This window comes from Cetorhinus maximus, chromosome 20 (assembly GCF_964194155.1).
Source record: "Cetorhinus maximus chromosome 20, sCetMax3.hap1.1, whole genome shotgun sequence".
Taxonomy (NCBI): Eukaryota; Metazoa; Chordata; class Chondrichthyes; order Lamniformes; family Cetorhinidae; genus Cetorhinus; species Cetorhinus maximus.
Genome location: NC_135898.1, coordinates 58,132,267 through 58,159,042, shown reverse-complemented (window position 1 = coordinate 58,159,042; position 26,776 = coordinate 58,132,267). Strand labels below are relative to the sequence as shown.

General features: G+C 40.3%; 1 protein-coding gene and 1 long non-coding RNA gene across 2 annotated transcripts in view; one reads left to right on the top strand and one right to left on the bottom strand.

The window, feature by feature from the left end:
* Positions 1-2,453: 2,453 nt before the first annotated feature.
* Positions 2,454-6,178, bottom strand: LOC144694407 (uncharacterized). Its single transcript, XR_013579744.1, has 3 exons — positions 5,962-6,178; positions 5,030-5,235; positions 2,454-3,502 (listed from the first exon to the last, which is right to left on the bottom strand). It is a non-coding gene; the product is annotated as an uncharacterized LOC144694407 (long non-coding RNA).
* Positions 5,218-26,776, top strand: part of plpp4 (phospholipid phosphatase 4) — a 253,224-nt gene continuing 231,665 nt past the window's right edge. Inside the window, exon 1 of the mRNA XM_078564769.1 lies at positions 5,218-5,380. Within this exon, the coding sequence (XP_078420895.1) occupies positions 5,289-5,380 (92 nt within the window). The 5' untranslated portion in view covers positions 5,218-5,288. The remainder of the gene's footprint in view (positions 5,381-26,776) is intronic.

The following is a 26,776-nucleotide window of genomic DNA, read 5'->3' as shown; positions in this document are numbered from 1 at the left end:
CACCAGTACACCACCACCTCCCAGTCATTAATCCAGCCTACATTCTCTATTCCCCTGAGTCTTGGTAATGCCACTCCTGTGAGATCAATCTTATGCTCCTGGCCAGTTAAACATTCATCTAAAATCACCTCATCTTCAAAGGCCTCCTCATTAACTTTCCCTTCCCATTTTTTTTACTTCTTATTCAGTGTCCATACTAAGAAATTATTTTATGCAAGGAGTGTGATAAAAATGTAAATTGTATTATAACTGTAACCTGGCAACTATATCTTCCCCAGTGCCGAGGGAAGAATCACTACAGATCTGAATACAAAACTGCTTCAACAGCCTATCCTGGTAAGTTGAATTGCTCAGTCCTCAATAGTAAAAAATAGTCATTTCCTATGGAAAGCCTGGTTTCTATTTCTGTTGCCATGGAAGGGGTGGACAATGATGCAAAGCCTCTGGAGTGATTATCATCACCCTCTTGTATTGTGCCAAGGGAGAGGTCAAGTGGAGAAGTATTTCAGTTGCGGAAGAGATTGGAAACTACAGTATAAACAACACCATGCCACTTTTACACAACTCCCTAGGGTACATTTTCAACGTTGCTGCCCAGGTATGAAACCGACTTTGCAAAACAGTAATCATAAAAACCTCCCCATTTAATTAATTGAAAATTAGCAGGTTCCATAATGGGTGGCTGATTCACAATGTCACTTTATATCCGGGTTGCAAGTTGAAAATCTAACCCTTTTGCATCCTGGAATTGTGCGCAATAAGGAGCAGATAAAAAGTATATCGTAGATAAGGGTGAAGAATAATGTCCTTAAATTGGAAGTTAAAATGTAATATCCTGCTAAAGTAGGTTGAATATATTATACCTACCTAACTTCTCTCCCCACTTCATTTACTGCATACGCCATCACTTTGTCTTTTATACACATTGACAGTACCTACAATGCAGAATTCAGTTACTACGATCAGACATCACTATTTCAAAAATCAAATAAAGCTATCTTACTTTTTCTTAAAAAAAACAAATTGTGTGTACATCACATCAACTGACAGATGGTAGATTTTGTACTTCTCTAGGTGTATAGTGTAAATCCCTGGGCCACAAAACCAGGACAATATTGCTTGTGAACCAAGTGTTGTTCTAACATATTGTTTTTTAGTGCCGCTGGAGTGATACAGTATCCAGTGACAGCTTTATACTCCTGCTTTTTTCAAACAAATCACTGAACAGCTAAAGGAGTAGCATCAGTACCTGATTTAGCAGTTGAGCGATGTAAAGTACAATTATTCCAGTTCTACAGTTTATTCCAAGCATGTGAAACCCTGACGATAAGCACCTGAAAGTGAATCTCTGATAATAGTAAGAAGTTAGTTTCTCAATTAACTCATGACAGGGTGTTAACTAATCCCAATAGATAAAGAGACCTTGTTAACATACTCTGGTTTGGAATAAATTTGGGATTTAGAAAACATTTTGATAGGAACTAAACTAATCACAACCAAATTAGAATTCAATGTAACCATGAAGCCTTTATTACACAGAAGCCACAGATGAAGATGGTGTGAATCAGCATACTGCTGTGGCCGGATCAATGATTTATATCTTCTACTGGTAACACCTCCACAGTTGCAGATCTCAGACATTTTCAGTGCAGTGGGAAAATTAAGGTACAGAAGAATAGGGCTAGTAAATCTATTGAATACAATGCAAAACAAAAACAAAAATAAAAATACCTGGAAAAACTCAGCAGGTCTGACAGCATCTGCGGAGAGGAATACAGTTAACGTTTCAAGTCCGTATGACTCTTCAACAGAACTAAGGAAAAATAGAAGAGAGGTGAAATATAAGCTGGTTTAAGGGGGGTGGGACAAGTAGAGCTGGATGGAGGGCCAGTGATAGGTGCCAAAAGATGTCATAGACAAAAGGACAAAGAGGTGTTGACAGTGGTGATATTAGCTAAGAAATGTGCTAATAGGTGACATTAAGGGTAGAAAGCAGGACGAGCAAGGTCAAGTGGGGATGGGGTGGGAGGAAAGGATCGAAATAGACTAAAAGATAGAGATAAAACAATGGATGGAAATACATTTTAAAATAATGGAAATAGGTGGGAAAAGACCACCTATCACTGGCCCTCTAACCAGCTCTACTTGTCCTGCCCCCCTAAACCAGTTTATATTTCACCTCTCTTCTATTTTTCCTTAGTTCTGTTGAAGAGTCATACGGACTCGAAATGTTAACTGTAATCCTCTCTGCAGATGCTGTCAGACCTGCTGAGTTTTTCCAGGTATTTTTATTTTTGTTTTGGATTTCCAGCATCCGCAGTTTTTTGTTTTTATCTTAGTATTGAATACAATGGTTCCCTTAGCACACTGCCTATCTTTGGTTACCTTAGGAAACTTCAGTACTGTGAAACTCGTGAATTTTGGTGTTGCTCATAAATGGGCCAGATGAAAGAAAATAACTATATTTGTCCACTCAGGAAATAAAAAAGGCTCATCTAAAAGCCATTGGCAATCTTAAACTTGAAAAAAGACCTAAAGATGCCTGTGTAAAATATTTCCATCACACATGTTTTCGGTTTTACAGATTCTAATGCTTTTAGTTAATTAGTTTAACAAAATAGGTCAAAACATTCTTGATTTTTTAATTTTTTTGCATCAACAGTATTTGAACACAATTTTGTTTCTAGTACAAGCAGCATAGCTACAGGCTAAAGCACAATCACACATTTGTTTTCACAACACAGCAACTTATATGGCTGTGTACAACCTCATAAATGCCAGAGAATTATTTGAAATAACACATTGTGCCTCTGTAGTAGAAGTTTTGACCCCATCGGTATCACAAATAGCAATGTAGAGATTATTGCTTAGTCACTATCAATATGTGATGTTTATCTCAAATTGACAAGCAGTTCATTAAAAAAGGTGTATTGCAGCCAGCCTTCCTAGTATCTACCAGCATAAAAGGTGGTAAATAATTTCTCTTTCAGCTTCCTTGTGAGAAAGTGGATAGTTCATTGTAACTTGAGGCATTAAAACACTTCAGGTTTTATCTTGGCTGTAGGTGCCTTCACTTCCTGGCCAGGCAAAAATGCTGCAAGTTCCAATCAATCAGCAATTAGTTAGAATTATGCAAACGTACCATCCCAACACACATGAATTATACACTCTTCCAAACGTTAAACTGTATTAATAAAAGTTGCATCAGACAAATTATAGTGACTAAAAATTGGAGACACATACTGAACTGCTAAGATAAATAAATATCACGATTTGTGTGAAAGCCAACAAAATTCCATGAATGCCATAGGTTTTCGGAAATAAATTAATGATCTCAAAGGAATAACAAAGAGGTAAGTAAAATACAATGAGAGCTGGAAGAATACTGAAAAGCTGAGAGGTGCTTAATGATACCCATGTACATCCAGTCAACTACCGACAAGAAAAACTTTCACCTTTGGCCACATTTTCCTTTGCAGCTTCTCTGGACCTATAGGAGGACCTACAACGACAGATTAGCAGATATATCAGACCTAAAAATGACTAATAATAATCATACCATAACCCTAACCCCATTATCAACCCAGGGTCACTGCATGTGGGCATTTGTCTGCTCCATCATTGACAGACCAAGTGCAAGATCCTAATTTAAATGTATTGTATATGTAATAACAATTTCACAACACTAACATATAGTAATTCAGTAGTTGCATGATAATGAATAGGTAAATTGAGAATAATGTGCTAAAAATGTAAAGTTGGTTTATTACATCTATTACAGCAAGTATTCCAGTGGAGAGACAGTTCACTGCATTGGTGCACCATCTGTCCTTATACATCAAAATGGCATGCAGGCGATTCTCATAAATTATATATTCCTAAAGACATTTTAAAAAGATTTCAAATGCATTAATTCTGGTCTAGTTCTATACATTAAAGCCTGGTTTGCGCCTACAAAGTACTATGCAAACGTTCAGAATTTGCAATGTGATTTAAATCACACCAAAAATGATTATTTTCTTTAATTGATAAGTGTAGATGATCTTGCTATTAAACATATATGGGCATTAATTAACTGTAATTAATGCCAACCAAGGTAGCTTTGAACCCTACAATCTGTTCGCCACATGCAGTCGGTGAATTATGCTGACAATGGTCGGCGATTGTTCTCCTTGGTAGAAGGCGATTTGTCTTTGCTCCAGCTCGTGTGTCTTAAATCGTTTTTGAACATTGATCAAATTTTCCACAGCTTGATTTATCAGGACTGGATATTCTCCTGATGTGAAGAAAGCCGAATAGCTATAAAGGTTGCACTGCCTGTGCTTCCACCAACACTTCTGCACCTTAATCTTCACAACCATAAACTTTTTAATGAAAAAAATAGTAAGCTAAATTTCAGAAACGAAGGTGATCCTTTCTCTAGCACACTGACTTCTAACCACAAGAGCGGTGTCGGAACTCAGGAATGAGCCAGCTGACACATCAAAAAGTGGGGGGGGGAAATCTAAAAAAAAAACAAAAAGAAGAGCTGAATGATTAATTGCACGAATTTCAAACGAGGTGTTCGCCTTGCACTCTCTTGGCATTTTATTCTTGCCTCATTGCAAGAGTGATCTTGGTCCTCCCCAGGAGAAATTCATAAAAATAACCCTTGTTTTTTAAAGAAACAAAACACATCCAGAATTGAGCCAAGGGAGGGGGTTTGTGGCATCAGTTTATGGGTAACTAATTGGATAAAGGCGTCAATCGTCGGTGGTGAGGTGCTTAAGAAATGAAAGAACCTTGGCATACACTTGTCTGCGATACGTGTCCCTCCTCCCTCCCCTCTCTGCAATAAGCGGAGCCGCAGCTCCTTGGGAAGTGCTAGTTTGAAGGAGCTCGGCGCGTTACTCGCAAACTCGAGCCTCCCCCGAGCCTAGTGCGCCTTCAAGAAGGTTATAGGACAGCCCGGGACAAGCAGCCGAGCATCACCTGGATCTGCGAGTCCACACCACGGAAAGTACTTTCGCTCCTCCCTCCACAGACTCACCTGATCGATCGCGTACAGTAACGTTGCGGAGATGAGTTTGCCGAAGGCAGACGGAGCAGAAATTCAGCGCCAACTGTGCTTGCGATGCTCGACTTGGTGAGGCGGCTACTGGTTTTCGGAGCCGGCTGCCTCGGGCACTCAGTCCAGTGAGCTGTCCGCCTAGTGAAAGTACCACGGTTCATCCTCTACGGGCAACTCCTTCCTTTCTTTGGAAGATAGCCCCATTATTTAAAAAAAAGCAGTAATCGCCAATTCAGTCATGCAGTTGCCTCCTAAGGAACCACAGAAAAAGAACATGTGGAATCTGGCCATAGAGGTCGGCATGAGAGTTTTCCTCTTTGGAGTTTTTGTGTAAGTGGATTTGTATTATAATCAGATTAGTTTATTTTTTTTGAAACAAACTCAATTGTCAACATTCCAATTCCAACGTGTGCAAATATATGTTTTCCATGTTCCCTCCAATTATAGCCATTTTCTAGTTTGTGTTTTCTGGTTCTGCTTATATTTCAGTGGTTCTGCCTGTTTCTACTTTTGTTCTCCTCGCCCCCCAATTCAGCCTCTCCCTCCTTTTATACCATTTTCTTGGGGATCATTAACCGCACAGCCTGCTCTTTAAATACAATCTCAACCTCGCTCTGCTTTACTTTCAGTATGTCTTCATCTGGCTACTTAATAATCCACGGCTGGAAGTGAGTCGGTGTCTGTCACTTGGATACCTTTCAGCCACCCCCCGCCCCCCATTTAAAACTGGGAGACAGGCTGTTGTATAGCAACTGCATTCTGCAAAGCGTGCAGAAGGAACATAACGCCATCCTAATCTGCATTTCTTTCAGCTCCTGTGACATATTGTAAGAAAGTATTTTTTTAAACAAGGAAAAATCATGTTTGTGACAAAATTCCGTTGCTTTCTAACAAAAGCACTAATTACTTACTTGGCATCTATACCGGTTGATCTTTGCTCTGGGTTACCCCGACTGTCATTTTGAACCACCATCTTTTACACAGGTGCTTGGGAGACTTCCAGCAATATTTACTTGTAGGTTACTATAGAAATATATTGTCGCCATTTGTCTTGGGCATTGAGTAAGTTGCAATGTGTAAGGATCCTAATGGCAACAGCGAGGCTTTCCCCTGTGTGATTAATGTGTTCCATTGACAGCCTTGTAGGTGTAATGTAATTTATCGTGTATCAGCTACCAAGTATGATGCGTGTTGCAGCACATCTGTTGATCAGCAGCCAAAATTCAATCAAAGTAAACACTTATTTAATAAAGGCAATTAGTCTCATTATTCATGCAAATTACCTGTAAAGTAAAATGTGTTTTCATTTTCATTATTTTTGTTCTACCTAAACCGTGGATTTAAACTAATTTCAAACTCTTGAATGGGGAATTGTTCGACTACAATTATTTTTTTGCTCTTGAGTCTTTTGTGTTTCAGCAAATTATTCATCTAATGCGTTTAACGTTTAGCAGTGCTACTCCCTCATCAGGGAAAAAGTAGAATTCAATTAGTGCAGCTGCAGTTTGCAGATGTCGAACGTTGCCTCAAAGCACCCCACAAGAAAATAAGTGCACAGTGCCCTGATTACAGAAGAAACACGATTGTGTGAGAAAGATGGAAAATGTAATTTAATGCTGGTGGTGCCTCCTATTGGCGGTTGCCTGTTATTGGTAGAGGCTATTTTGTACAGAGAAGTATGAAAGCATATTTATTATACGTTTTGAGGCTTTCATCATATTGTACCACCCTTTCACATTGGATTTGAAAGCTTTACCATAGCATTCTTTCTGAGTTTCAACACACTACACTACTCTTTCACTTTAGATCTAACTGCTTTGGCATATAGCACAGCCGTTTTGCCTTTTGGATTTAAGAGCTTCAAATTACTGCACCACCCTTTCACATTCGATTTGAGTGCTTCAGCACACTGCACCACCTTTGCACATAAGTCTTGGGAGCTTGAACATGCCATGCCCCCATTTCACATTATGGATTTTGGTGCTTCAGCACACTGTACCACTTTTTTTATCTCCAGGATTTGAGTGCTTCAATATGCCATACCACCTTTGTTTTACATTGGATTTGATTGCTTCAACATGCATAGCACCTACATATTTTTCCTCTCTCTTATTAACCATTTTGTTCCCAACTGCCCATTGCAGCCTCCAAAATACTCTAATTTTATCAATACTTATCCAGATGGCAACTGTGAAAAATATTTTTCACAATCAGAGCTTTAATGACTTCAACCACTCACTGATAGTCAGTAATCAGTTCTGCTCCTGTGATTGAAAAAAAACTTTAAAATATTTTTAAAGCCTAGAAAACAACACAAGTGTAAGAAGGAAAAACATTAATGCATATTTTGAAATATATATTTAACATTTTCTACATATGAAATCAGCTGTACCTCCAACTAGGCCTGTCAGCTTTACAAGAGAAAATAAAGACTTATTTATATCATACACTTGCCCAAAATTTTTTAATCTTTGTACTAGTCCATGTTACATATCACAACAAAGTGGCCTCAACAATAAAGAGAGAGAAATAGTTGTTTGGTAGTACAGAACTTGAGTATTGCTTAAAAAAAAATGAGGCATGTCTAAGCTTTTCATCTTGTACTCATCAAGACACTTCGCAAGAATATCAGTATAAGGACAAAAACAACAATTTATACTGTATGTGAAGAGAGTGCTGACTGGTCGGCAAGTGGCATTGTCATGGAGAATGCACCAGTCAGTCGGGCTCGCAGTGTGGCGCATTTGCGTGTATTGGAAGCTAAATTTATTAATACACTGGGCCCTGTACTTTGCAGGCAGAAAGAACATCTACACACATTGTGCCTGTTTCAACTAAACAAAATAAGTGACAGCCACTTGCTAGCTCATTCCTCTGGGCAAAGTCTTGACCAATCAGGGTCAAACTGCCTAGTTTAAATTTCAAACAATGCTTGGCAGTTAACTGTAGGTCACCATCACTGTTGCATTCTCCATGGCAATGCCACTTGCCAACCAATCAGCACTCTCTTCACATATAGTATAAATTGTTGTTTTCCTCTTATATTGGTATTCTTGCAAAGTGTCCTGATGAGTGCAAGACAAAAAGCTTAGGCATGTCTTTTTTTCAGCAATACTAAAGAGAAAGAATTTGTAGTTCTACATTACTGACATTATTGTGATCAGTAAATGTCATAAGATGGTCATATTAGGGTTGCAGGTCTATAACAAAAGCTTTAAAATAATTACACTTGTAAAACAACATGCTGTAAGTACACTAAATATTGCATGTCTCTGTGCGCCAGTTTTATCTGCAGGCTTGAGATGAACCATTACTCATTTGTGTAACTCACAAGTGACAAAGTTTTAGTCAGCTTAGCTGATATAAATACTAGGAGATACATTTGCTTCTGATAAATGGAACTAGAAAAACTGAACTGCAAAACAGCTAATAATTTAGTGTAATCCTAGAATAACCAAAAAAAAGTGGTGATATTTCGTTTGCTACCAAAATTCTACAGTACTGAGATCCTTGGAGGTTTTAAGGCCAACCATGGCTCAATAATAGCGTTCTTGTCTCTGAGCCAGGGGTCATCTGTTTGAGCTGCACTTCACACACTTGAGCAGATACTCTTGGCTGACATTTTAGTGCAGTACAAAGGGAATGCTGCAGCATTGGAGGTGCCAGTTATCATATGGAATGTTCAACTGAGGATCCATCTGCAGCCTTGGGTGGGTGTGAAAGATCCTATGATATAATTTGAGGAAGAACAGAGGTGCTGTTCTGGTGTCTTGGCAATAATCATCTCTCAACTATTATTTCTATATTACTAAAACAGTTTGGAGCCAATTTTAACCCATTTAAAACGTATCCATTGTACAAAATTAAAGTTGGACCCATTATAGGTATCTGGTATTATCTCATTGGTGTTTGTGGAACCTTGTTGTGTCTCACTTTCTTACATTATAATAGTTGCTGCACTTCAAAATACTTCATTGGCTATGAAATGCTTTGGGATGACCTGAGTTTGTGAAAGGTGCTATATAAATGCAAGTTTAAGGGAGAGTGGGTGGAGGTTGCTCGAGAAAATGGCATAAAAGTTTATCATTTCTTTGATGTTAATTACTAATTTATAGTTATTTTTATAGTCCTTGCTACATAAGTTCAATTTGCTGTCCCTATTAGGGCATTGCAGTCCATTGAGATCTTAAATGGAGCACATTGGTTTCAGAACATTAGCCATCAACCCATGTTCTTCCCAGTTGTGATATTACTGTCAAAATGTGCCCATGACTCAAAGTTTTTTTTAAAAAACAAAAATTTCATTGCCTTTGACAACTGTAAATATAGATTACTGACTTTTTTCCCCCATCTATTCTTATTTGGCCAGATTGAAGCAGTCACAAGTCATGAAAACAAGTTCATATAAGCTAGCCAGTAATTAAGTGTTTTATATTAAGATTCATAATTTTTAACAGGAGCAAGAGTGGTTATAACATTCAATGCTTGAATTTTAGATTAGTAATTCAGACTTTATAGTATTTCATTTTTTTGAATATTTATGTTCAGTTGTGGTTAATATTTACTTAATATTTTTGTGTTAAATGGAACACAACAGAATAAGATGTCCCACCCTACCTGATCCTTTCTTCAAGTAAATGGGTTAGTTTCCATATCATTAGCCCTTTCTCAAACACTGTAGAGAGAGGGCAGAGATCTACAGTTCCAATGAATGAACCATCACCGAATGAGGACACATCTCACACTAAGGTTTTAAATAAAATGCAAGGAAGGTGCTACCAAAGAGCGAGGCTAAAGATTTACAAGGAACTTAAAATTTACCATGATTTGCAGAAGGTGCTCTTCTCAAACACATGATATTTACAATATTCACAATATATTAGATAAATGTACATAAATAACAACTATTAGCGAACAAAGTGACAGATGCAGCACTTGTATTTCGTCAACTTGACATTGATTGTTTTGTGCTTTCAGAAGAGAATTCAACCGTACTTAGATCACTGTTTTCTCAAAAGGAGAAATAGCTTCTGAACTTTCACTCATTGGACCATTTGCCCAGATAAGCTGAATATGGCTTTGCTATGTTCCGTGAGGCAAAAGAAAATGCGGTGCACCATAAAGGTGCAATGGCAGTGTTGGTCATGCATAGTCGTACATCAGATAGAGATGAAACATGTCAGAAGTTCAAGAAGAATTCAGAATTTAAAATATGATGTTTCATACTTCTGCATATCTTTGTGTGAGGATGTTTATTTTTAGTACAGTACCTTATTGTGCCATCTAACCCTATTAAATCAACGTCACATTTTTGCTCAGGAAAATATAAATTATCAAGTAGTTCAAATTTAAGCAATTCTAATAAACCGGTACAGGATGGATTTTTTTATTTACATGCTTTCAATTCAAGTTAATGGGCAATTCAAATTAAGCAACTTCAAATTAACAGGAGTCAATTGTATGGAGAATAAGGAAAGGCTGTTCAAGATGCAGAGAATCTATGAGCAGGATGTCAAGCAGGTAACTGTGCTAAACTGTTTCACCCACAATTCATTATACTTAATTTTAAAAGTTATTTCATGAATATCAAAACTGCATGTACACTTAGTGCAGAATTCTAGAATCCAATCCAGTTAACATTCTCTTTCATAATTTTTTACAAACTTTGTCACAAAATTCTTGACAATTTAAGAAATGTATAGTTTAAAGTCTGACCACTATATCATAGAATCATATACGTTGATGGTGGAAGCAAATTGCAGTTGAGGTAAACTCCCATAAAAATTAGGGTAACAGCAAAATAAAATTGTTCTAAGAATGTTGCATCAAACTTAATGGCTTAGGATTTTTCTTTTAATTCACTTCTGTACCACAGAGTCCTATATGCATTATATAAATGCACATTGGTATTCTACTTAGAACTTTTTCACTGAAAAATGAATATGCAATTTAAAAATATAAAAATGTTGTAGTGTACCAAAGTAGTTTTACCAGTCTGCTATGTTAAACTGTCACTATTGCCAAAACATTGACATGTATAGGGCTAGAAATTGCTGTAATGATGTATCTCCAGTTGAGTGACATTAATTAGACTTTTTCCATCAGCATTCAGATCACTGTATATTTGTAATACAAGTTGCTGGACCGTTGAAGCGTCAATGTTACATTTGGGACTTCAAGAACATCATGCCCAATAGTTCATCTCCTTAACTGTCGAAAGATGAGAATAGAGAAAGTAGCAGTGGACAATGGAGCAGGAAATAGGGAAAATTAGAGTCAAAGTCGATGCAGAAAGAGAAATGAAGAGAGAGAAAGAGAGTGTGGATTAAGAAAAGAGAAGTTACAGAAAGAAAACCTAGAACAAGATTAAAGTAAACAAGCGGAAGAGGGTATTGTACCCCAGTTGTATTAGTGCAGGTCCTTGAGAAGTTAATGAGTGAATGGCAGGGTCATTGTGTGAATTATGAAAACATTCGTGACCCATGAAGGACAGAACCGGCAACCCTGCCCATCATGAACAACTGAACTGCTTTCATGCGAACATATAGGAATTGCCAAGCACACAAGCTCCACCGAATTCAGCTTCCATCCTTCTGGCAGTCTCATACTCGGTGGAGTTGTTGATTAATCATTGTTGACTAATCATAGCAATCAATCTCTCTCAGTCGGTCTACAACAGATCCAAAAATCACATGAGAAAAATTGCAGTGATGGAAAGCTTTGGGAACCATTGAGTCTAAGTCACCATTTTTCTCCCATGCATATTACACATGCCATGTCATATCTCAAATTGCAACATTTATCCCAAAATTCTTGCATTTGAGTATCGAAACAGCTAATAGGAGTGTGAATGGCAAGGCTGGCATAAAAATACTGCTAAGAAAGATAAAAAGTTTTTAAAACTTTTATGAACAGTTGACAACTTGCTGAAGTGAGACCGAACAGCTACATTGTTCCCTTTCTTGGTCTCCAAGGTTGATTGTCATGTCAGGACCAGAAGTCACATCATTAACATGGTCCTCACGACATGAATCAGTAGTCCTAAATTGCTGTAGCGAGATTCATTCACATGAACAGCATAAATCCAACAATTTCATGGCACACGACTAATTTCAATGGGAGGCTGACAGAGGTTACCATTTTTGCAGTTTTGTTGAGGCTAACATTTAATCATTCAGCAATTGGTGGAGAATTGTAATTCATGGCATATATCTTCTTCACCAGAAATTGCTCGATAATTACAAACTAATTATGATGAATGCTGTTAAGTCACCATTACTTTTCCAGCAATTCCTGGCCTAACATATTTTGAAATGCAGCACAGATAAATATTCTTCAGTGGGGAAATGATTACTATTGAGAGGTTGCGCACATGGAATGCCGTGCATGTAAATTGGGATTTTCTTTGCTGATGTTCAGCATTTTTCCTGCTACAGTTGCTTACTCCACAGCTAATTGAATAAACTTTCTGGCATTTTATCAGTTAGGTGGCTGGTTGACTGCTTCCAAACCAGCAAAACATCATTATTGCAGGTCCATCACGATTGGCTTCAGTTCTTTGCAACTGCTAACAAAATTACCATTGCACGAATTACACATTACAAAATATGACTGCCTTTTAATTAACACTTCAGATAGATGAGAAGAATATAGGAGTAACCAAGCATTTTCCAGAGGAGGCAAAAAATAATTTTATCCCTATAAAGCTTTGCCTCATTAAGAACCTCTGGTTACTCAGCTGATCTATGTGTTTGTGATGTATGTTAAAGGGTGATTTTAACCTACCTTGTAGGGCATACAGTTAAAATTGTTTCCGAGTACTTACTGGCCCATTCCTGTTGCTTTTTCACCATCTGCTATTTTAGCCACACATCCTTCTTATTCCATCAAGGCATTTACCAGAAACAAGCAAGAAACTCAAAAACTCATGCGAATTGGGCTCTTATAATATTTGGACACTATAGGACTCCAATTTGCATGCATTCTTGGAGTACCCTGTTTTTCCATGTTGGGCATCTCAACCAAATATTAAAAGCTATGTGCTAAAACCTAGCTGGATTGATCACTCCGAGCCACTGGAGATACTATTTAAAGAAGCACCCAGCTACCAGTCATAGCATCTCAGGAACCTAGTGCCATTGCGGCATTTGGATTTCCAGTAGAGTTTTTCAAACTTCCAAATTGGTTATTTCTCAGACTTTTTATGTTATATTCAACTTATCATGGGTTCCATTATAACCACTTTGATGTGGATCCATCGGACCAAACTGATCTAACAGATTTTTATACAAATAAATTGGTATGCAATCATAGAAATGAAAATGTAGACATGGTACTAAATAATGCATAGGAAGAACTGGAATCAGACCATAAAAGTTTATATCCTTTTCAGAAAGAAATAACTTTTTTTTATCTAACACCTTCTATAACTTCAGGACATTCCATAGCGCTTTAGAACCAATGGCCTGGATCTTCCAAGGAGCAGCAATCATCATCAGATTGCAACTTGACCTGAACTTTTCCATACCCTGATGCTGCTCCGTATTTCTTGCTGGGCCTTCGAAGTACGGCTTCTCCAGAAATGTGAAGCACAGTGTCCATTGGAGAGCTCCATCACAGCGCTGTAACGTCAGGGGGAAGATTGGAAGATTTTTATGGCACTAGCTGCTGTATGGTAAGTTTAAAGGTCCAATGTAAATGTTAGTGGGTGGATGAACATTAGTGAATGGGTGGGGGCCTGAGGTAAGTGGTTTGGGTGGCAGGTGGGTAAGTGGGTAGGTGGATCAGGAGCAGGTAGTCGGGCCGGGAGGGCTAGGGAGGTCTGGTTGGGGGAGTAGTCGGGTGGCTGGGAGGGGTAGTAGAGTCGGGGCGGGGGTGGGGATGGGGATGGTGGGGGTGGAGTCAGAGGGATAGCAGGGCGAGGTGTGAGTGATTGGGGGAATCAGTTTTGTCGTTACTCAAGAGATAGACTAGGATTTTCTTGTTTGAAAGTTCCTGGGTAAGTCCCAAGGAACTGTCCAAAGTTGTCTTCTCTAGTTCAGAGTCGGAGACATTCATGGAGGGTCCCCTGGAGGAGGGGAATTGCCCATCAGACGTTCAAACTTCCATGGAGGTCAGCATGTCAGAACTTCTGCAGTGTCCCTACGTGTATTTTGGGTTTTGTGTCTGGTTTCCAACAATCCAGAGACCAGAAGGTGTGTGCCATTAAAGTACTTTTGCCCTGTTGTTATAATATAGGGAAATACAGCAGCCAATTTGCACGCATCAACATGGAGAGAACTGAAGATGGGCAAAGAGAGTGTATGAGAATATATTGGAAGGTAACGCTATTTTTTTTGGCATCCTTCTGTCTCATCATCTGTGGCCAGCATGTATGTCACTTCTATATTGAACATCATCACATCTGGTGCGCCTGCAGAGGCTGGTTTGTGACTGGCGGAGCTTCCGCAGCTGACACAGATAAAAGCATTGTCCCAAGGTCAATTGCTCATTTCCATCATCTGGTCTTTTCTTTTGTCCTCTGCTTTTTCCACATCCTTCCTTCCTGCTGGTCTCCAGGCACTCCATTCAGCAGCGAGGACTTCCCATGCATCAACTCCGATCCCAGTCAACTTGAAGTCTCGCTTGCAGATATCCTTGTATCGCAGGCATGGGTGACTTGTTTGTCTTGTGCTGATAGCAAGCTCGCCATAGAACATGTCTTTGGGGATGAGACTGTCGTCCGTTCGGCTCTCGTGACCCAGCAGATGGAGTCACCAGTGATTCGAGGGCAAACATGCTGGGGATGTCTGCATGCTGGTGTATTCCATATTCAGCACTCTGTCTTGCCAGGAGATGCCCAATATTCATCTGAGGCCGCGGAGGCGGAAGCTGTTCAGCCGCCTTTCATGGCTTAAGTTGTCCATGCCTCGTTATTGTAAAGCAGGGTTCTGAGAACACAAGCCTGGTACACACAGAACTTTGTATTTTTGGTTAGTTGGTCCACACTCAACTTATCAACTTTGCCGTGGCCACAGCTGTCATGTCAATGCTGGTGCTGATTTTGGCACCAGGGGGCAGGGTGCTGGTATTTGTTGATTCAAGGTATATGAAGCTGTCGACGGCAACCTCACTTTGGAGGTCAATACTGATAGAAGGTGGAGTCTCTATGTCCTGGCCCATAACTTTGGTCTTCCTGATGCCGACTGTCAATCCAAACTCCTTGCAGGCTCTGGGAAAACTGATCTACAAGCTGCTGCGAGTGCACTTCAGTACGGGATGACACCACAGCATCATCAGCAAACAGCAACTCACGATTGGGACATTACATGCTTTGATCTTGACATGCAATCTTTGCCAAGTTGAACAGTTTGGCATGCAGGTAGACACCCTAATTTGGGTCACCGAAAACTTACAATAGCAACATGGAGAAAAATATGCCAAACAGTGTTGATGCGAGGACACAGACCTGCTTTACCCCATTGCTGATCTTGAAAGCATCCACTACAGTTTACATAAAGACTCAATTTCACAACCAATGCCCAAAAGATCTACTAAAAGTATTAAAAATCGTAACTGCATGTTTGTAGTCTGTAATATTTGACATTGCTGACTGATCTATTCTATGTTAACCATGTAACATCACAGGCCACTCAAAATTGGTCCATGTGACACCATGGATGAATCTGAATCCAAGTCATTTTTTGGAATTCGTGATGCCTGTTCATCCTCCATTAACTCTCTGTTCTGGGCACTCTACTCAGACTCCCTTCTTTTCGAAGTACTGCAGGCTTACTCCATTCTTCCCACAGAGGTGCTCTGAATGCTCCCTCCCTTGTTCTTTTTGCACTACTTAGACTGATCCAAGTGCTTTGGTTCAGATCCTCCTCTCTCATTGATGCTCAGTTTAAATGTTGCACTCTCCAGACCTGCACCCCATTCCCTGACTGCAACCAAAAGCATCCTGCCAGAAATTTTCCGTCCTATACTCCACCTGCCAGTACTGACGCAACAGTCTCTGGCATCTGAACCACCATTGTTCAATCCGGGTCTCTACATTTGGGACTGTAAGCAATGTCACAACAAAACCACTCGGTAATTTGTAATTCCGACTCAGTTTTAGAATAGATGTACAGTCTGGCATGGTCAGCATTCCAAATCTAATTAATGCAATGACTAATATATTTTACAGGAAAAATTACATTATAGCGTATTTACATATGGTTGGTAATTTGATATAAAGTAATGCCAACACTAACTTAATTCAACTTACCTTAATTTAAACAGATGTTAGACCAGAACTGATCCGCTAAATTAGTTAGATTGATGTCATTGAATCATTTCCATTGTTATTCCCAAATTGTCGCCAATTTGCAAAAGTGCTCTTGTAAACTAGAAGAAATATTTGTTTGTAATTTATGTATTGATCAAGAATTTTGTCACAGACTTTACATGGATTGAATTTTAAAAAGAGTAGCTTTAGAGAAATTGCCTTGTGTATTTTGTATCGTTATTTAATAGCTGCCTCCTTTCTTTGCAAAGAAACCCTTAGTTGAAAGGCTCATTTGTAAAAGTATAAATGAAGCAGCTGTGTCCTAAAGATTTCGAGCAAGGGGAATTTCATGGAGTGCAGCCACTAGTGGCATTGGCATGCATATAATTAGTCTTTTTGGCTGGTCAGGAGTCACCTTTTATTTTCGTCTCTGCTAAATTTTTACTTTGATCACAGCAAAGCTCAGTGCAACTAGTATCAATTAGTCTATAAATAGATCAATTACATAATGTTAGCTGGTAAACCAAAGGGAGGCAGGTGAGACGAGTAAGTACTTGCATGGTGAATACTTAACTGCCAGGGTATCATCTCCTGTAGACGTTATCAAAAATATGCTGATGCAAATTTAAGTCATTGGGCTGAATATCACGCGGTGGATACAGGTCTGTAACATGCTCACGCCAACTTATTGTTAGACATGATGACATCGAGTCGCGTTTCTGACGTCATCACGTCAGAACACAATAATATGCTAAGGCAGGCGGCCCTAGAGATCGGAAGCCTGCACACCATATTCAAATTGGTGACAATTGGATATTTAAGCTTTTTAAGAATGCAACTGACTGCTATAGTATGGTTAGAGAGTATGAAGAACGCCAGGTGGGGAATTCGTTTTTGCAATTGCAATTCAGGCTGCTCTGAGTTTTGTTATCATTTGCTATTGAAAGGTGTGGTTCCAGTGTACACCTTTGCTGTTTTAAGGGTTGAATAAGCCTGCAGAAATTTGCAGTTAGTGCCTCATCTGCAGCTCAGCCTGTTTGATTTTAGAGACACGGGGACAGTGGTCTCTACTGGGGGGGGAGGAGGAGGAGGACATTTAAGGAGGAGAGGGAGAAGGCCAAATGGTCTGGGGCAGGATGCACGGGAGATGCATGAGGGTGGCAGACCTGCACCAGAGCAAGTAGCTGATGAATGCAGAATGCTGCACTCACAGAGGCACAGAAGAAGGACTTATGCTCCTAATAGAGTAGATAGGGAGAGAATGAGTTACCTTCAAACGCCTGAGACACAGTGCCAGAGGAGACTCAGGTTCTTTAGAGTCACCTCTCTCTGTGAGGTGCTGGCAGGGGAGGTAGCTCCCAACTGTGTGGGTGGTCACCCAATGCCTGTGGCCATCAAGGTCACTGAGGTGCTGAATTTCTTTGTGACCGAATTTTCAGGCTGCCTGTGGAGATGTCAGTGGCATTAAAGATAAAGATAAACTCAACCTCTGATTTTTAAAAAAAATTCATTTATGGGATGTGGGTGTTGTTGCTTAGGCCAGCATTTATTGCCCATCCCTAATTGCCCATGAAGGTGGTGGTGAGCTGCCTTCTTGAACCGCTGCAGTCCCTGTGGTGTAAGTACACCCACAGAGCTGTTAGGGAGGGAGTTCCAGGATGGCTGAGAAATAGGTGGTTTATTAACCAATGGCCCCTCTAAGGGATACATAAACAAAGCACACCCATGTGAACCAGATTGTGTCTACTGTGGATTTTTCTTAATTCTCTTCCATATGCTGAGGCGCATTGCTCTCCCCTCGCTTGCTGCTGCTGCTGCTGCACTGGAGAGAAGCTGCTGATCTATTTGTCCACTTGCCCTGGATGACTTTGGCGAGCTTCCTCTGTGCGGCTGAGGCCTTGAGGGCCCTGCCACATTAGAATTCTCCTGCTGAGTGGCAGGAGGTCCTTCTGTCGCAATCAAGATGGACTGTGCCAATGGTGGAGGGGTGGAGGAGAGGCTGCCTCCATCATAAGTGCCCTGAGACATGCTTCCAGCTGGCGGCAGCAGCTGCTCATGCACCACCATGAGGACCGATTGGGCCTTCCTGTGAGATCCCATGAACTGGCTCAGTGCCCAGACCCCCAGTCCCCTTGTTGCCCTGGCTATTGGCCCCTGAGCTCAGAGCCAGGACAATGGTGTGAGGAACTTCCACTCTTCAATCTCCTCTGGTGGTAGCTCAAGAAGGCCTGAACAATCTTGGGGAAATCAAAAGGCATGAAACAGAACTGGCAAGATGAGAGAGCCATCATTCTGCATTAAAATTCAGTGATTGGTGACACCAAGTTTACATAAGTGGGTGTTTTTACATAAGTGAGTGAATGTGATATTTAATTCTGTCAGCTGGGAGACCCTTTCCTCACCACCACCACCACCACCACCACCATCATCACCCACCCACCCCCCCCCCCGGTCCCGACTTCTTCACCTCTAATGCCCAGGCATGCAGAGACCAGGCTTATCTCCTGTGCTTTCTTCCACAGCTATGACCAGAGATGTGATTCTCTGCCTTTCCCTGGTGTTCCCTGCTCTCTTCTGCAAGGAGGGAAAGAAAAGACCTATGAGTGTGATCAGTGGAATATTTTGGGAGAATGGAAGGGCAAAATTTGCGGAGGTCCACTGTGGGATGGGTGTGACGCAGATGAGGGTGAGTGTCATTGTGGTTAGTTAGTTGGAGATCTGAGGAAACTCCTTGAGAGAGGGCTATGGGGTCACCTGCAAGGTGTGTTGGTCTGAGGAGTGATGTGCAGGAGAAGGCTGGAGAAGACAGAATGAAGTTGTTTGATTTGAATGTGGAAAGCCATTAAAACTCCTGTGGCAAAGTATTCAAGAGAAAGACACCGCACTTCTGCTGACCTCCTCCGCCACTTCCAGCCATGTGTGCTTGTTCTCTGTGTCACCTTTCTTCCTCCCATCCGTGGGGAAGAGAACCTCCCTGCCCTTACAACTCATACTATAATGTCCAGGGATGCATCTGAGGGCCATCTGTTTCCTTTGCATGTTGACCCTCCATTTGGCGAGTTGCAGACTCGGTTCTGGCACTTGTGGAATGCTTCCATTCAAATCCGCAAAGGGTCCCTATTTAATAAGTGAGGCCAAAACAGATTAGCATCACACTGTCCCACTGCAAGTGGCTGGGAAACACAGAAGTCAGATGCAAGTGCCTTGGGCTGAGTTAACAAGCCACTGACCAGCACTCTTAAAACTTCTGCTTTAACCCACCCACAACTGCCCACCTCCCCAGCTGTGGGTGGGTCGGAATATTAAAATTCAGCCCTTTGGGTCTAATTCTGTGTGCGTGTGCATGTCAGCCAATCTTAGACCTAATTGCTAGTTGAAGTAGTGTGGAAATGTTTGCCCATCACACTGCACCATGTCACCCCCTCTCCCCACATCCCCAGCAGTGATTCAGTTTATGCTCCATTCTGAAAGCTTGAGTTTTATCTGCTTATTTCTGCTGCATAAATCCAAGTAATTTTTTGCATTAAAATGCACTTTACTCAACATAAATTCACAAGTACTCAGAAAATTGTACCATTTCTATTAAGTTTTCAGTAACAAGTGGAATATTTGAGTGCCAAAATAATTGGTTTGTACAGCTGCACTTATATTGTTGTGGAGATATTATTTTATTGAGCTTTCTATAATTTGTTCTCCATTTTATTGATGCATTAATAGAAAGGCAAGGTATAAAACACATTGTTTTGCTATAGAAATGTAGTGGGGTTATAAAATATTCAAGAACAATTTTATCATTTAGATTTGTTCATAATACTTCTATTATACAGATGTTAGGGGATGAGAGCTGGGCTAATGAAGTGTTAATTTAAGAGTTATAGGCGTGACAGAAATTGTATTAAAATGACAAAAGCTATAGGCTAGTGGCATTATTTAAGTCCAGGTCAATTTTTATCAAACAAACTGATGTTTTGAAGGGCTGCTGTTTTCAGGAAAAAGTATATGGCAAACATTTTTATTTCTAAATGCATAACTCAATTATATTAATCTTTTACAACATACTCATCCAGGCAAGGCATTCCATCACATGCCAGACTTGTGCCTTGTAGATGGTGGACAGGCTTTGGGGAGTCAGAAGGTGAGTTACTCGTCGCAGAATTCTGAGCCTATGGCCTGCTCTTGTAGCCACCATATTTAAACAGCAGATCCAGTTCAGTTTCTGGTCAACGGTAACCCCCAGGATTGTTGATAGTGGGGATTCAGTGAGGGTAATACCATTGAATGTTAAGGGAAGATGGTTAGAATTATTCTCTCTTGTTGTAAGGGCTATTCTTCGCTGCCACCAGTGGTTTTATGCCTGTGGATGAGTTTGGCTGCAAGTCACTTTGCACCATGTGGCACAGTTCAGCCAGAGCCACCTTTGTGAATTGTAGCCTGCAGAAGGGCAGCTTCATTGACACCTGTTGATATGTGTGCCATAGTTTGCTGATGCAAGAGCTTCAGTTTGGCCCAGCTGTTGGTCTTTCTTCCAAGAATCCCAAATCCCAGGGAGTTTCCAAAAGAAGGAAACGCCTTGTGTTTATAATGGCAGTGTCCCAACTGCTGCCACCTGAGTAAATGAACAGATAAGTGAAATGAAAGGAAACAAAACCAAAAGTGTGAAAATGATAACCAGACACAAGTTTTACCTGTAATCTTCACACGAGCTTGTTCAACTTCTGTCGCAAGCTTAAGCTCTTAAAACCGGGGGGGTGCCCATTTTATGAACATAATGAAAGAAATGAAACTCATGCAATATCTTAAACTCCTCGGCACCATTGGCAACCAGGGAAATATCGTTTCAGCTGCAGTATCTCCCACCTCCATAGAAGACACCAACACAGGAAGGAGCCAAAATATTAACCATTCAATTTTAATATCATTAATTGATCCTATCATCATTTGTGCAAATTATTAAACATAAAATATAACAACCAGCAACGGAGGAAAATACTGGCAGAAACTTGGATGGTGTACTATATGGGCAGAGAACCCACTTGCTGGGTTCACCCTAACTTCCAGTTGTTTTCATCCATTTACACCTGTTTTTTGGGCAAAATCAACTTGACTTCAGTGAGATAGATTCCTCATCAGCATGCTATGCTGCAGTCTTATTGACAGCACTGATTTTCTAGACTCTTAAAGCTATATAATTGCAGCTTTCAATTCTAGCTAAAACTCTAAACTCCGGTGAGCTTCATGTCACCCATACAGCAATTGTACCCGAAAAGTTTGAGACTTTTTAAAAATTCATTCATGGGATGTGGGTGTCGCTGGCTGGACCAGCATTTATTGCCCATCCCTAATTGCCCTTGAGAAGGTGGTGGTGAGTTGCCATCTTGAACCACTGCAGTGCATGTGGTGTAGGTACACCCACAGTGCTGTTAGGGAGGGAGTTCCAGGATTTTGACCCAGCTTGGCCTAGATCTTCTGATCTCTGGATAGTTGGAGACCGGAGCTACCCCAGAGGATGCACTACAGGACCCATCAAAAGTCCCAATGCAAGGACTTCGTGGGAATTGCCCGGGAAGTTTCAATTTCCAATGGGCAATTCCCCTGCTCCCCAAAACCCTTTGGGGGAAAAAGTCTCCAACTCTGAGTTAGAGTCAGAGACTTCAGAGGGTTCCAATTCACTTCCCCGGATAGTTACCCGGGAAATATTTAAACAGAAAAAAAAAAGTCTAACTCCTGTGTAACTATACACAGAATCCCTCTCCCCACTTCCCCCAGCCCCTCCTGACACTCCAACTCTTTTCCCCTCCAAACGCTCTGATTTTTTTTTTGCCACCATGACGCTCTGACTCTTTGCGCCATCCCAGGCACTTAACCCACTGAACTCACTCGCTTTCATTCACTTACACACTGAAAAGCTAATGCAGTGTCCAAAAGATTTTCACTGTGTTGAAGACTTACCAAAATAGGGCAGCTAGTGCTGTAAAAGGCCGTGGCTTGGCTTCTCCTAACAACCTGCAAATAGGGACTCCAAGAACAAGTAAGCTCCGCTTTTCTGAAGAGGCCTCATTCGGAAGTCCTGGCCAGAAATGCGGAGCTCCATCTTCGTGTAAAAAAAAAAGAGCAGACTGGCCATCCACTCCCAGGAAGATTCAGCCAGTTGTTTCAGATCGATGGATTTGTAGATATAAAAGATATTGAGGGATCTGGGGATAGTGCAGGAAAATGGGGTTGAGGTAGATGATCAGACTCGAGGAGCAAAATGGCTGACTCCTGCTCCTATTTTCACCTAATGCCCTGTGGTTTATTACACTCTGTGAGGACACAATTCTATAAAGCTTACATTAACCCTTTGCGAATTGATTCTAGTCTTACTATTTGTAAACATTACAGTGTGGCCCTGGAATTTGGCTGTCACATGATTGACAGAGCCCCCAGGAAAATGTCAGACGCCTAAGAGTTTCTGTAGCAACTTGATGGGATACGGACTCCCTAAACTAGAAGTTCCTTTGCCTGGTTTGAGTGCTGGACGATAAACCCAGTAAGATGAGGGATACTCTCTTCCATATAACGTGAGTGAGCCCCAGTGGTCGGGACTTGGACCCATATTGAACAACAACAATGTTTTGCCGGTTGCATTTAGATTGACCCATTGCTCAAGGGAGCCAACTGGATGTTTGCCAGGACCTAGCGGTCTGGGCAACCTCGCCTCCAGGTCAGAGCATGGCCTGAGTTTATTACAGGATGTGGTAGAAATGTGCCAGGCTTGCACCTGATGCTCACTTGTCCTATGTTAATGGGGTTCTTGCCACTGAACAGGTAAACTTTGAGGCCAATGCTCAAGGGCACAGCTAGACCAATCCCAGGGTAACCACTGGGACTGCAGTCTAAGCACATTCATAGCCAATGTTGTCTCCGTAATCTTTGACTTCATGTATTTGACCTTCAAATAAATTTGACCAAGTATTTTTAACCTGTACTCTTCAGTCTATTGAAATGGTATTTTCTACCTTTTGGAATATAGAAACAACATGGATATTTCTGGTGAAAAATATTCTACAATTAATGGTTAATTGTCAAATTTCGCTATGCCAACCCCTATGCTAATATCACACATAAAGGCGCATGTTTTATTTTATAAGAGAGCTTCTGGACATCACTCTCAATCTGTGAATACGAATCTGTGTCGGGGAAGTAAAACTGTATGTATTGGTCAAAATTGTTACAATAAGAAAAGACAATCATTGATTTTCCCCAGCATGATTCCTGCATGATTTGTACCTCAACATTTCCGATAGGGCAGTAGGAAAAATGATTTATGCCCACTATTCTAAATGGAATTGGGCAGACCTGATTAGAAAATGCAGGATAGAGTGTAGAATGTTGTCAAGATTTCCAATCAGTTGTACAATCAACAAACATTGGTGCTGACTCCTGTGCCCTTATTTTAAATAGTAAAAAACCAAATTCAGTTGTACCACTTGCTGCTGAAAGCTTAAAAACACTTCATTTGAATTACTGGATTTCATTTTAAGTACAAAAGGTCAATTGCACTATATTGCTTAAACTGCTTGAAATTATTTTGAATTAACAGTAGATTAGTTTATGGTGAAGTTCACCTATCATTTATGATGAATTGAGATCTGTGAAATTCCACGGTACCGAAATCACAGAAATCTTCAAATATCTGCCAACCTGTGAAAAGCTAGGCATCAGTTCACATTAGAACTGCAAAGAAAAGTTAGGTACTTCTAGCATCTTAGTTGAATATATAATATGATTCACATGTTTTTGGTGTATAAATTTTAGTTTTGGGAATTGAATTTTTAAATGTTAGGTAAGTGGGGGGAATAAAAAACCTGGATTTGAGAACCTAGTGAACAAAGTCTAGAGTAATTGCAATTCAAAGGATGGTTCATGTTTACTTAAAGGGGTTAGAGTTAGAGATGTGAAAATAGTAAACAATAGGTGGCCACTTTCTGAGTCTTGGTAGAAACAAAATGTTTACAATTGTCTTCGTAAGGAGTTTAAATTTTTTGTGGATTTCAGATAAAAGAAAGCAATGGGTAACTAAGGGAAGATCTTAAAGTATCCATATACTTTTCAGATCAAAGGATAGATTTAAAGTTAATAAGTTAACTTCACTATCTGAGACATCCTAGGTGTGCCACATTGCTGTGGGGATAGGATGCAGTGAGGGACCCTTTTGTATTGGCCTCATCTTTCTGTTTACTCACAGTCAGTTAGTTTGCTTGGAAGACTGTGAGAAGGTAGTTGTGTATTTGCTGGCAGCCAGAACTAGGAGCATAGAGGAATAGAACACCAGGGGTGTTCCTGATTTGGAGTCACAAATCAGGAATATGGGGCTGGGGCACGGATGCGGGACTATGCTCAGAATGATTCCAAGTGCATGAAGATTTAAACCTGTCAGATCTGCCTGGTAAGACTGGTGAAGAGGTTGTTAGCAGAATGCTGTCAGAGAGAGAGAGAGAGCACCCTGGAAACTTAAGTGTCAGACTAGGAAATTGAGGAGAGTCAAAGTGAATTTCCTAAGAACTGTGGCACACCTTGGTTTGGTCTCAGGAGAAGTGAATTCTCAAGATCCTGTAGCATATAAGGGAACTCTTGGGTGGAAACAAAAATAGAACAGGTAGTGTCTTGTTAAAATTCTCGGGCTTAAAATCTAAGTGGTTATTAAATATATAGTATTAATATAGTAGTACTATTACTATTGTACAGTAGAAGTTTGTTGTTTAAAACATGAAATCTTGTTTTCTTTCAGTTAATAACTGGGAATTTGAATTTATTTTTACGAGTTAATGGTTTCCCTCAAGACCATAACAATCTAGTCCATACCAGGATTTTCTTCTTATGTTTCTTCTATACTGGAGAGCGGTCGAAGGACTAACCATTGCCTAAAGAAAGCAAGAAACATAACCACCACAATTCCAGAAAAACAAAACACATCTGAGATAGAGCAGAGTGGAAATATACAGGGTCACTGGGAAAGATAGAAGGTCAAATATATCAGGAAAAACCAACTTCACAAATGTAAAGCAGAATGACTAACCAAACCATAGGCACGAAACAAAAGATACATTTAAGTCAAAACCAACATTGGATAAAATATAAAACTAATGTTGGACATACCATGGAAATTATATTGTGTACCTCCAAAGGGAATTCAAAACTAACTAACATGGTAGCCCAATAAGCTACCCATAGAATCTGAAGCAATGCAACCCATACCTGAGATTATACCGCTGCAAAATGAGAAATTTCAGAACCGAGCAAGAACTAACAGTAGGTAGAACAAGGATAATAAGTTTGACTTTGGAATATATTACACTGGCATGTTTCTAACACATTTCCTCTTGTATCCAAATTGAAAATAGAATAACTTAATTTAAAATAAACCACACTTACAGATGACACATATTTGTGTGATCACGTGCATTGGCATAGCTCTGGACTGTATGCAACAGGCATAGCTCTGGACTGAATGCAACAATGTTAACCAGATTAGGATATGACAGCTCGTTTTATATCTCTCCCAATTTTTACTTCTATCAACTTCAATCAAGAGAGTTGCAAAAGAAGACCTGTTTTACACTATCGCACAAAGTCATGATTTAATCCATGATGTGTTGACCCAGTTACTGCTGTCATGATGGAGAGACATGGTGGGATAACTTTTCCGCTTTGGTCTCCCCTCTTGGTTGACAGCAATAAAATATATTTTTTAAAAGGTGTGTTTTTAAACCTTTTGAGCATTGTAACTTTAAAGAATAGACAAAAACAGGCTTCCTGGCAAGTTTAACCAAACGAAAGGATAAACATTTATTTACACCACCCCAAAATGTAAACACAATGTAATACTCACTTCCTCAAGCACACGTAACACACACATGAAAAGATGAGTTCTAGAGATGAAACATGCACTTAGATTACTACGAGTAACAAGAAACAAGTCACATGTTCTTAACCAGCCCTTGTGAAGATGAAATGCATTGCAGACCTTCTCTCTTGATTATTTAAAGGCAGTGGAGATTCTGGGTTTTTTTATACACTGTGCCTGAGCTTCTATAAAGGAGAAGTAGAATCTTGCAGGTAAAAGCAAATTGGCTCTTCTTCTCACTGCTTGAGATGACTGCCTGTTCGAGGCAGAGTTTCTTTCCTCTTGCTGGGTGATGATCTCTGTGCTGTTGGCCTCCAGACTGCCTTTCTGGGTTCCTTTGTGGAGTAATGAGGTGTTTGAGTGCCCCACTCCTCCCCTCCCCTCACCTCCCCTCCCCTCCCCCCCCCCTTCCAACTAGTTTTGGCCTTGTTATGTCAGTTTCAATGTGTCCCATTGTCCTTGTAATGGGTTGGAGCCAAGGTTATTTGCACAATGAGAGGGTGATTGATATTCCATCAACATACCAGTTATGATTAGCTCACTGAAAGCCTTTATTGGACATTTCATCTTCATGGTGCTGGTAGGTCTG